Below are 13,251 nucleotides of genomic sequence, written 5' to 3' on the forward strand. Positions count from 1 at the left end.
GTTTATTAAATCTCTTTATATATAAGCAGTTATCGTTATACAGTATGTTTTCAGTATCTGTTCTGTTATTATGAATTGCAGATAAATTAAAATACCCCCTTCCTTCCCATAAAAAGGTAATCACTTATTGTAGCCATTGACATTGTGGGAAAAAAGTTATCATTATAATTATCATGCAAGCAGCATGCACAAGAATATAGATACCAAACATGCATATGGGGATTTGAAAGTGAACATTGTATTAAGATATTTGGACCCATGTATTAACACTGGGAAAATTCTACACCTGGGCAGAAGCCCATGGCAACTAGTCAAATGGTTGCTTTATTAACAGTGCACTGCTCCGAGATTAATCCAATCAGTTCCATGCTATAACAATGTACAATGTTCTGTAAAAGGAGAATAATAAAACATATTTAGTTTAATATGATTGATACATTCACTGCTGTTCAGTGCTTTGTTTGCAAAAGCCATGGTTTCCCTTTAAAAATATTTTCTTTTATTAGTACATTTAGGAGGGTTAGAAATTAAATGCTAAGAGGTATTCTACGGCTGTTACACTTGGAATTTTTGGTGCAATGTTTTTCATTTATTGATGTTATTTTGCAAATTCTTAACTAATTGGCAAAGATGCATATTGAATACAGGTATAGGATCGTTATTGGGAAACCCATTATCCAGAAAGCTTCGAAATTACAGGAAGGGCCATCTCCCACAGATTCCATTATAAGTAAATAATTCTAATTTTAAAAAATTATTTCCTTTTTCACTGTAATAATAAAACGGTACCTTGCACTTTAATATAATTAAGCTGCATTTATCCATATTGGTGGCAAAACAATCGTGTTGGGTTAATTTCATGTTTAAATGATTTTTAGCAGATGTAAGTTTTGGTGCTCCAATGGAAAGCCCCAGGTCATAAGCATTCTGCATAATAGATCCTATAACTGAATCTGTAAAATAAAATATTGTAAATGTAAAACCCTCTCATTCAATTACTATCATATTTATTACAATAATAACATTGCACATGAAGATTTTTCCCATAGTCTCAGTGCAGTCTGAGACTGCTAGATTAGCTTCTACCTGGGAAAAGTAGTCTGAAATATCAGTACCAGCAAGACAGCAACTGTTACTCTAGATATAATGCTTATTTCTGAGTTCTAAAGCTGCATTAGGAAAACATGGTGATAAGAATAATCCTCTGCTAAGCGCTGACAGTATGGAACCTGCCTAATCTTACTATTGTATGTAAACTCTTCTGTTCAGGAGAACTGAATAGAGTTTCACAATATTTTGCATGCCTGCCACTACGTTTGGTGTTTGTTAAGGTGGCCATAGACGTAACAATTACGATCTTTCTTGGAAAAAATCTTTCCAAGAAAAATCGTTCATTTTAATACACATGTGTAGAGCTGAATCATCAGATATACAGATAGAAACAATAGAATTCTACCTGTATCTGAAGATTCAGCACTAACAATGGCCGATGTTTGGGTGCATTCAAAGGTTCCTGATCAAAATTTTCTGTCCAGCCAGATCTATGAGCCGACCGATATCAAATCAAGCCGATTTTAGTCGGCTTGTTTCAGAATATCGTACGAAAATTAATTTTGTACATATTATCTGTGCATCTATTGCCACCTTTAGTATGACTCGGTTTCCTACAGCTTTAGTGGTAAAGTCAACAATTCTGTAGGGAACCGCAAAATACAAACCACTGGTACAATACTTCAGTCAAGTAAATTAAAGTGCATTTGTGCCAGTGTTATTGCTTAATTTCTATAAAAGTGTATGTGCAAATCTTTTCCATACAAACTGTTTGTACACTTTAAGGAAATGAAGCAATAACACTGGCACATATGCACTTTAATTTACTTGATTAAAGTATTGCACCAGAGGTTTGTCTTTTGCTCTTCCCTGCAGAATTGTTTTTTAGAGCTTTAGTTGTAGATAGACAAAAAGAAAAAAAAAATCATCAAAAATAGCACATTCTAGAGTTTTGATGGGATACTATTGATGCAAGATTTTTTGTTAGTGTTCCCATGTATTTTATGCCTATTTAGTGAGTAGGTTTCTGCTATAAATACAGTTATTTGCACTGTTGAGGTTTATTTTCTTCTGCCTTCCCTTAGAGTACATATTTCTACAGTTCTCTGAATGATTGATGTTTAATTTCCTAAAGCTAAAGCCAGATGTCTATTCAGTCTACTAGTAAATCAGCAGCCATTGACTGTGTTCTGTGTCAAAAGAGGAGCTGGCTCATATAGGCAGTATGTAACAATTCTGAGTTAAAGCTAGGATATTCACCATACCCCAACTTCTGTGTTTAGAAGGTAAATAATTGTGTAAAGAAAAACAGGATATATACCCATCTACCTTTATGAAATGGCAATACACATAATTGCCATCTTATACTTTTTTATGTCAGCACTATAGATTCTGCTTTTGCAGAACATAAAAGGTCATACTATTTGTTTTAAAAAATGGTAAACATTACAATTTTCTTTCAGATGCAAGTGCACACCTTCTTTTTTGCTCATGTGTGGTTAGGGTTGCATAGAAAAGCAAAAGTTTTTTTATATAGACCCTAGCCTTACTGCATATCTCACTAGGTGACCAAAATGGTGTTGCTGTTGCAATTAGAATGGGTTTTTCTCATCTAGCGGGTTAGTTAAAAGGAGAATGTGGGAAATATCAAATCACAAAGTCTTTGTGGAAAGCTGGCAAATTGTAAAAGCTTACAGCCTGCTGAAGAAGAACAGAGATCAATAATGTACGCTGTTATAACCCCTTTTTGATCTTCATGTAGTATTACATTATTTAAGCCTGCTATTTCCTCCCAGTAGGACTGTTCTTACTCTGAACTGAACTGACCACATGCAGATTTTATAAAGTTAACAACAGGCTATGAAAGGCTTTCATCTGTTTACAGAGCTGCAAATTCTTCATCTAGTTATAACAGTTGGAAAATGATGAATGTATTAAAGGATGAACATGTCTCTTTACTTCATTTTGGATGAAGCATAGGTCAGATAACGAGAAAGTAACTTAGTAGGCATTGCCATAGATAAAATATATGTAAGCGCATGTGGTTTTCCTTGGTATGTGGACAAAAAACCAATATAGGAAGGAAAGACTTAACCAACCAAAACCCTTATAGGTAAATGTGATATCTGCAGCAAAGGGACTGATATACTGTTTAATAGACAATGCTTTATTGTGCTACCCTTCCTATAAATAAAATTATACTGCAATAACATCTTTCACTAAACCAAAACATACACAAAAAGTGATATGACAAGCAAAATACAAAAAAATGTGGATTATCATTATTACAAGTGTTCTTATGTGTATAAACACTGAAAACAATGGCAGAATATTTTTTGATCTCTTATGGCTAACAATTTTTCATAAAAGCATACTACTGACCTTCAATATAAGAGATCACAGTAGGTAAGATGTGTCGAAAATTAATGAGTGGAAGAAACACAAAACTGGGTTGCGGGGAATAATTTGACAATAAAAGAAGATGATGAGAAACTGAAATACTTCACTCTATGGAAGTAAATTTTAGATTTTAACAAATGCATATAGGGGGCACATTTAATAAGGGTCGAAGTGAATTCGATGTGAATATTCGAATTGAAAAACTTTGAATTTCAAAGTAATTTTTGGGTGCTTCGACCATCGAATAGGCCAAATTCGAATTTGACTTTGATTCGAAGTGAAAATGCTTCGACTATTCGACCATTCGATAATTGAAGTACTGTCTCTTTAAAAAACTTCGACTTCAACACTTTGCCACCTTAAACCTGCCGAATTGCTATGTTAGCCTATGGGGACCTCCCAGAACATATAGCCAACATTTGGCTAAGATTTTAGAAGTCGAAGTGACAATTAAATTGTTCGATTCGTTTGATTCGAAGTACTATCGTAGTACGATCGTACAATGTTAAAAATCCTACGAATTCGACTTTGAATGTCGAACTAGCCTATTCGAATTTCGAACTGTTTTGCACTTCGAAATTCGACCCGTGATAAATCTGCCCCTAGGTGTTTTTCTTGTGTCTGGTCCACATGATTCAAAATGACAAACTACTTGTGCTCAATCTGTACTAATGATTAAAGATCTAGGATTAATGAGTTATCTTTGTATATTAACTGAAATAATAGAGGTCCACGTTTTCTCTAATGCTACCCTTCTGCCCTGTATTGTACAGGAATGCTAATATATTATGTGATAAGAGAAAGGTGTCGTTGCCAACTTCACTATGAATAAATGAAGGCTCTTGTGATGAAAAGAGAGACAGTACTTGGTTACTGATTGGTATGAGAAATTAAGGTTTTTTTTAACTCCATGGGATGCTATCCATAATGAACTAGTAACAGAGAGTAAGCATATAACAAAATATTTTTTTTCTTAATACCATGTCCAGGTTCTGTGTTCTCTATAAAGTGAGTGACTATATTAAAAGATGCAGTCTCCAAGAATACCTGGCAGAAAACGAGGAAGACCTCCACTTCATTCAAACCCTTTGAAGATGGCTGTCCATAATCTCTACATTGGTTCAGCTGGATCTATTCCAACGGTAAAAATTCCAAAGAAAAGAGGCAGAAAGCCAGGTTTTAAGGTAATCTTTTCCAATACTTTTCTTAGCACAAATATGTTTAAAGAACAGTTTCGTTTGTTTCTCTTACTGAAGAGGTAGAACTGGTAAAAAGAGGTGTCTGTTCTTCCCTGGTACATTTGCGTCTATAATTTATAGCAGAAAGGAATAATTTAAGGCAGTCTACAGTACAGTTATTTATCCACGACTTTCATTATGACATATTTGGTAATAAATGTTTAACTATGTTGTATGTTTCATATAATTTCAAAAGAAACTCGTTTTATATATTTTTCATTCCTGGGAGTAACTTTTTCCGTGCACAACTTCATAATAAATGATTGGCTGGAAATATTCCAATCAGTCCAATTGTTTCTGCATTAGGCAAATGATTGGAATGAATTTCACTGATGGGATTTTTATGTGCAAATTTTACAGAATCAGCAGTCGGGTCACTGAAACAGCACCATTAAAGGAATTGTTCAGTGTAAAAATAAAAACTAGGTAAACAGGCTGTGCAAAATAAAAAATGTTTCTAATATAGTTAGCCAAAAATGTAATGTATAAAGGCTGGAGTGACTGGATGTCTAACATAATAGCCAGAACACTACTTCCTGCTTTTCAGCTCTCTTGGTTTCCACTGATTGGTTACCAGGCAGTAACCAATGACTTGAGGGGGCACATGGCACATAACTGTTGCTATTGAATCTGAGCTAAAGGCTAATGATTGATTGCAAAAACAATTATGTCCTATGTGGGCCCCCTTAAAGTCACTGACTAACTTAAAGTTATTGGGGCAAATTCACTAAGCGCCGAAGCACCTAATGCTAGCGTGAATTCGCTAGCGTTGGGCATTTTCGTTACTTCGCAAATTCACTAGCGGACACTGGCGTAACTTCGCTAGTGTTACTTCGCACCCTTACGCCTGGCGAGTTTGCGCAATGGACGGAACTACGCAAATTCACTAACGCGCGCATTCTTCTGAACGCTACCTTTTACTCCAGACATTCTTCGCCACCTCAGACCAGGCGAAGCGCAATAGAGTATATAGGGATTGCTTCAAAAAAAGTTAAAATTTTTTCTAAGTCCCAAAAAACGCTGGTGTTTTTTTCTTTATTATGGGTGATAGGTTGAAAAAAATCGAAAAAAATTTTGGGGCTCCCCTCCTTCCCCCCTACATTTCCTAACTCATGGCAACTTAACTATACAGTGAGCACATCTGTAGGGCAAAATAAAAATTTTATTTGATGTTTTGAAGGTTTCCCAGGCTTGTGTAGTGCTGCTACGAATACTTCCATTGAAATTTGAATTTGGTGCCGTATGCAAATTAACCATCACTAGCGTAACTTCGCTTTGCTTGGCGAATTAATGCTAGCGCAACTTCGAAACCTTACGCTACCCCTGAGCGCAACTTCGGATTTTAGTGAATTTGCTGTGAAGCACGGCGAAGCAGACGCCAGAGCAACTACGATTTTTAATGAATGTCCCACATAGAGCTGAAAAGTAGGAAGTATTGCTCTGGCTATTATGTTAGACATCCACTCACTCCAACCTTTATAGAGTACATTTTTGGCTAACTAACTATTTTAGAAACATTTTTTATGTTGCACAGCCTATTTACCTAGTTTTTATTTTTACACTGAACTGTTCCTTTTAAATTTACTGCATTCAAAAATAAACACATTCAGATAAATTGACCACCCCTCTAAAAATAAGAGTTGTGATTTAATGTGCCTGTAAATAAAACAAATATATTTGTTGCTTCAGCATTATTAACATTTTCTATTAAATATGACATTCTATAACATTGCTCCTTTTATAAAGGTAGTTGAACGTTGTATGTCAATTGTGGATAGAGAACTAAAACTGGATTGTGGTTGCTGGGTATCTGACTAGAGATGATACAACTCAATGTACATGCTGTGACAGGTCATTGTCACAATGGGAGCTCAAATAAAGTGAGCACACAGAAGGACTAAATTAGTTTAATCAACAATCTTGGTTGTGTGTTGGCAACAAGGCTAGTTCTAACACTGAATTTGCTAGGTCTTACAGACAGCACTTTAAAACTCTTAGAATACTTTTGTTTAAGAGCATCTGTCTTCATACATTTTTTTAATTATAGTTGACATTTACAATCCTCTCAGGCAGAAGCTCAAAAGAGTGCCCCTTAGTGCTCATTCAGGGAAATGCTCATGTGAATGACTGCACCATGCACCTTGCACAGTGTGAGATGCAGAGCACAGTCTCAGAGAGTCAGCCCTGTCCCTATCACTTTCCATAGGGTAGGTATATCATAATGCAAGTAATATCCAACAAAAGATCTGCAAACATTAAATAAACCCAATAGGCTGGTTTGCCTTCAATAAGGATTAGTTATATCAAGTACAAGGTTCTGTTTTATTATTACAGAGAAAAAGGAAATCAGTTTTAAAAATTTGGATTATTTGGATAAAATGGAGTCTATGGGAGAGGACCTTTCCCTAATTTGGAACTTTCTAGATAAAGGGTTACCATATAACGGATCACATACCTGTAATTTTATCCTTTCCAGCACTGCTCATAACTGTGCTAATGCAATGCAATTTAGTTACTGTGCTTGGCCAAAAGGCACCATAACAATCAAACATAGGCTTTCCTGATCCAGCCATCAATTTACAGCTTTAAAAGTACAACCTACTCTTACTTTATTAGATCTAGAAAATCCTACCTTTATTCATTAGATCTGTGTCATCATCTTCAAATTTAACTCATACCATTGCAACTGGTGTTATAGTTCCTTCTATGTTATAATTTGGTATATACATACAGTAACGTGTGGATACAGATTATGATATAAAGTACCACTGAATAAGTACAGTATAATAAATGTCATTTTGATTTGTGTTCAGAGCCTACATACTGAGAACCCCATATATGTTACTCTGTAAATGTTCGAGCTGGGTTATTTTCTCAATGTGAAATAGTATGAATAGACTCAAGAACAGTTGTCAGTGTGGGAAGAGTAATCTCACACAATTTTTATAATATACTGCCAAAATGAACAGTGGCATAATTATAACATTTTTTACAGCATATTTATATTTCTAGAAAAACAAGGCTTTATGGACTCTGTGGAGAAAGCATTTCATTTTGCTTTTACTGCATGTGATTATAAAATGCACAAATCCTACCTATATATCAACTTGATTGAAGTGAAATGACTAGGAACCTTGGACCTATTTTTCAGTGTCTGCATGCACAATATTAAGCTTACTACAATAAATGTAGTGTAAATGTAGTTTCTGTTCAGGTTCAAGTATGGCACAGCTTTATTTTTTTAATATATGATTATAGTTTTTGTGAATTTTTTTTTAAATAATGTAGCATTCTTTCCAGTTGGGAGGATATTTTCCAAACACAGGTGACCACTAAAAATGGGAATCATCCTTCATGATCAAGTCCATTTTATAGCACACTATTTATTTGATCTAGTTTTTATGTCAACAGCCGTTTTCGGGCGAAGAAAAAATCGATCGAACGATTCGAACGATTTTACAAAAAAATACTTTGACTACTCAAAACTTAGACAAAACTTATAGGAGGTCCCCCATAGGTTAAACAGCAATTCGGCAGGTTTAAGGTGGCGAAGTGTCGAAGTCAACGTTTTTTAAAGAGACAGTACTTCGATTTTCGAAGTTGAAGTTTGTTCAATTCAAATCGAATTTTGGCCTATTCGATGGTAGAAGTACCCAAAAATTACTTCGAAATTATACGTTTTTGAATTCGAAAATTCACTTCGACCCATAGTAAATGGGCCCCTTAATGTTTTGCACTTTCATAAGCACAAGACATTATTATTATTATCATTATTATGAATGAGATTACTGATCAGAATGGATTTACTGTCATTAAACAAAAGACTTCACGTCGGTAAGTGATGGACAGCTAGAATCCTTATCACTGTATATACTGTATATATATATATATATATATATATATATATATATATATATATATATATATATACTAATGCTTTTGCAGCTAATATACCTTGAAGCAGATAAAGATCTTCTCTGATGGGAAGAGCAGACACATCTAGGCATAGTGCAAACTATATATTTATAACAATGTGAAAACCAACTACAACAATTTGTGATTAAGTGGCAACTTACAAGATAACTTTGCTGAAATTGATGTATCAACACATTTTATGACAGTCCTTTCTTGAATTATCAGTTATAACTCACCAGAAAACTCAGATCATAAGAATTGCATATTATATTGCAAATTTCATGTTCATAAGATTTCAACAAATTTTGCAGTTTATACTGGTTTATATTTTTAGGTGGAAACTCCATCAAATTATGATCTGACATTTTTTCAATGCAAGTAGTAGATTTCTATTGCTGTTCTACTTCTGCTTCCTTGGCTTAATTCTTAGTATTTCAACCGAGCCTGTCTTTTAAATTTCTCTAGTCTTATCATTTGGATCAGGTTGTCCTCTTTGGGTTTTTTTTTTTTGCCTTATTAGGCAAGTAGGTGGTAAAATGGAAATTACCCATTCATTTGCTTCTACACATGTAGATATTCATAATGGAAGTCTTGATGGTGAGGACTGATGATTAAAGGGATACTGTCATGGGAAAAACATTTTTTTTCAAAATGAATCAGTTAATAGTGCTGCTCCAGCAGAATTCTGCACTGAAATCCATTTCTCAAAAGAGCAAACAGATTTTTTATATTCAATTTTGAAATCTGACATGGGGCTAGACATATTGTCAATTTCCCAGCTGCCCCATGTCCTGTGACTTGTGCTCTGATAAACTTCAATCACTCTTTACTGCTGTACTGCAAGTTGGAGTGATATCACCCCCTCCCTTTCCCCCCCAGTAGCCAAACAAAAGAACAATGGGAAGGTAACCAGATAGCAGCTCCCCAACACAAGATAACCGCTGCCTGGTAGATCTAAGAACAACACTCAATAGTAAAAACCCATGTCCCACTGAGACACTTTCAGTTACATTGAGAACGAAAAACAGCAGCCTGCCAGAAAGCATTTCTCTCCTAAAGTGCAGGCACACGTCACATGACCAGGGGCAGCTGGGAAATTGACAAAATGTCTAGCCCCACGTCAGATTTCAAAAATGAATATAAAAAAATCTGTTTGCTCTTTTGAGAAATGGATTTCAGTGCAGAATTCTGCTGGAGCAGCATTATTAACTGATTCATTTTGAAAAAATGTTTTTTTCCCATGACAGTATCCCTTTAAGGAGACCCTACTAATGACCAGGGGTGCACTTGTTATCATCCCTTGTGTTTAGATGCCTGTGCTCCTTCCTACCTCGTGATTAATGTAATAAAGAGGTCAATAATTCAGTTAGGACTGGGCATGTGTGAGAGGTTGAAGAGATTTCCTGTGTTGTCTGTGGTTTTGTGCAGAACTTTTGCTGTTATTTAGCAGGTGAGATATACTATAGATCTCCATTGCCTGGATTGTGTCTAGTAATCTTGTTTTATGAACAAAACCAGTATTATCCGCATATTGGCAGAGAAGCTTTGATGGCTTTAGAATGTACATTCCCATGAGTTGTCAATAACACAGTACACCTTGAAATCACAAAGGAATATGACTTTATTACGCTTATATTAGCTGAGATGAGAAATTTTCCAATTCTCAGTCATATACGTTATTGCTAATGTGCAGACAACATATTGCTAAATCACACCTACTGTATATTTGTGTATAATCAATGGCCGCTGTTAGGGCATGAATTAGGCTGCAAATTTAGTTCCCTGGTATAAATTGCTCATGCACACTGTCCAATGAAGAGTGCAATGCGCAAAATATGCAAAAAATGCATGGGAGATTATGCAAATAGAATTCTCTCACTCTCCAAAGAACAGGACAATGTGCAGGACAATGGAGGTTGCATGGCGATTTTACCTAATTATTAGCAAAACTATGTAACATTTAAGCACCATATTTGGCCAGGGATTCTGTGCTTTTTTATCAAAAAAATGTAGTCTTTACCTATGTGCAAGGGGCAGGGGGCAAGACTATATATCATTTATGTATAACATTGCCTACGGTGCTGCTTTAGTATACATTGAAGTAAAGTTTATTTGTTTTCCTTTCCTTTTCCTTAATTTTTGAACTTAGACTGAACTCATAGTTCATATAAACATCAGGACAAGAACAGGACAAAAAGGAGCTGGAGGCAATTTTAGTCTTGTTGTGGCTGAACTATGCCCAAACATGTTGTGCTCAAGTATCTACTTGTATAAAAAAGATTTTTATAGAAAAGTTGTCTCAGTGATAAGCCCATAGCCAGTAAATATAAAAGCAATAGATTTGACTTTACTCCCACTCCTTGTGATTTCTATTTGTAAACTGGCTTTAATTTAGTATTAAAAAAATAAAAGAAATCCAAAACAAAATATATATAGCTTATACAGTATGAATAGATAACAATACATAATACAATAAAACAGGCATACCATCTACAGTATTATCTAGAATGCTTGGGACCTGGCATAAGGAATCTTTCGGTAATTGGATCACCATACCTTAAGTCTGCTAAAAATTATTTAAACATGACACAAACCCAATAGGATTTTTGCCATCAATACATATGTATTTAGATTAGTTACCCCATATAAAATGCAGTTTTATTGTTACAGAGTAAAAAGTAGAATAAAAATGAACTCAAAACTGTAATTCAGAGATCTTTGGATAGCGGGTTTTCTCATATGTGTAGTAACAATTGCACTTGGCTTTGTGCTCCTAGCTTGATCCTTTTTTGTTATTCTTGCCTCTGATTTTTATTTTTTTAAACATTATCCATCTGCCCAGGTCTTTACAGCTCAGGGAATTTCGTTTTGTAAATTGTTTCTCTTTTTATTACACCCACTCTGATAATTCTGTCTCTTATCAATTTTTTTTGGAAATGTCACAGATTATTCACGCAGTTTATTAGGACTCTTCATAAGTAGAGTAACCATGATGCTCTCAAAGATTTCATTACCATGGTGACAAAGTTTAATTTCTAATATCAACATTGGCTCACCGAGGCCTGATCTCCAGGCTACTAAATATTATTCTTGTTGTCTCCCTGAACACTTAGTCTCACTTAACTGTAATAATTAATCAACATGCCAGCAATATGATTCAAATTCAATACATATGTCATTTATAAATTACTTTTTGCCAAATTATTTTGTGAATTACAGTTCTTTGTCCATATGTGTATTGTCCTGCTTTCCTAGAACAGACATAAATAAGGAGAAATGTAATATGTTGCTTTATATCCCTAGGTTTCCAATTAAACCCCAGAACATTCAGAGAATGGCACAGCAGTAGCATTCTGCTATTCCAAGTCTTAGGATATTTGTACATGTTATTTCAAATCTTTCACAGATACTCCATTCTCAAATATTTTATTGAAAGGGACAAACTGTGAGCATAAAAGGCCATGCAATGGTTTTTGAAAGCGTGTAACTACAGTATGCATTTATACAGCAGGGAATCAATTGCATAAAGTTAAGGCTGTTTTTGTTTAGATTAGAAGAAATCCATTAAAAATGCAGCATGTATCCGGTGTTCAGTTATTTTATATGTCTAAAACCTGTGATTAGGGCTGGTTGGAGATTCTAAAGTATAATATTTAGAAGTATTTTCCTTCTCTCTTGGCCATCCATTTGCCAATGGAGGTGTTTGTGCAGCAGGATATCCAGTTCTCATTGAATTTTGATCTATCTCACCCAGGGGCTTTGAGGATGTGGAACACATCAATGCCTGGAAGTGAATTTCTGTTATATATATATTGGTTGAGCAGGCTGATAAAAAGGCACCGTACACATGAAGATAAGCTGCTGATGGGCCAAGTTGGCAGCATTTATTGGACTCTGTATGGCCATCTTTATTTAGGTATCAAACAGAGACAGTACTCATACGATAAAACAATGTGTTTCAAAAGACAACAGGGCAAAAACTCATTGACCCTGGGCAGCACAGGTGATCTTAATGATGAATACTCTCAGCGCTCAGAGATGAGAGCAATGTCTGGGGGTGCAGCGTTAGGGCAGGCATTAAGAACAGGGCTCTGATACATCATTCTATGTTTTTTGGAAAAAGTACTGTGTACATGCCCAATACTTGAATTCAAACTCTTCTTTCTACTGTCAGTCTATCTTTTTGCCCTGATTACCAAAATTTGTTTTGGATTTCACAAATCAAACACACATGTCTCACTTGACGGTGGCCTGCACTATTTTATCCATTGGTTATATGTTTTGTATGTAGAAGCCTTAATAAATATTATTAATATTTTTAATATTGTTGCAAATGAGTAAAGATTAACTCAGGCTTGAAGAGTTATTCACCACATAAGGCTGCTAAAACCCTTTTAGGATAAAACACAAGTGCCTACGGTGGTAAATGAAATACAAGAAACCTAATATTGAATTGTCTGACCATAACTTGTTGGAGTTTGGCTTGGGTTTCAGCTAATACTCATGCAGTTTCGATCAACTTCATTTTAATATAGGGGAAACTATCCACCGATAAGGAGGTGATAGGAACAAGCAATCCTGTACAGAGCAATGGTGAACTTAATCATTTGGTTCATGGCTACGTGAGTAGATTGCTTTCACTTGGCAA

The 13,251-nt window shown here is 35.1% G+C and overlaps 1 protein-coding gene across 3 annotated transcripts in view; it reads left to right on the forward strand.

Moving 5' to 3' along the window:
- Positions 1 to 13,251, forward strand: part of scml4.L (Scm polycomb group protein like 4 L homeolog) — a 58,509-nt gene that overhangs the window by 19,733 nt on the left and 25,525 nt on the right. For all 3 annotated transcript variants that reach the window (XM_041562999.1, XM_041562998.1, XM_018263332.2), the window contains exon 2: positions 4,440 to 4,634. In XM_041562999.1, coding sequence (XP_041418933.1) covers positions 4,479 to 4,634 — 156 coding nt within the window. In that variant the 5' untranslated portion in view covers positions 4,440 to 4,478. The remainder of the gene's footprint in view (positions 1 to 4,439; positions 4,635 to 13,251) is intronic.

Source organism: Xenopus laevis, chromosome 5L, assembly GCF_017654675.1.
Source record: "Xenopus laevis strain J_2021 chromosome 5L, Xenopus_laevis_v10.1, whole genome shotgun sequence".
In the NCBI taxonomy this organism is placed as follows: Eukaryota; Metazoa; Chordata; class Amphibia; order Anura; family Pipidae; genus Xenopus; species Xenopus laevis.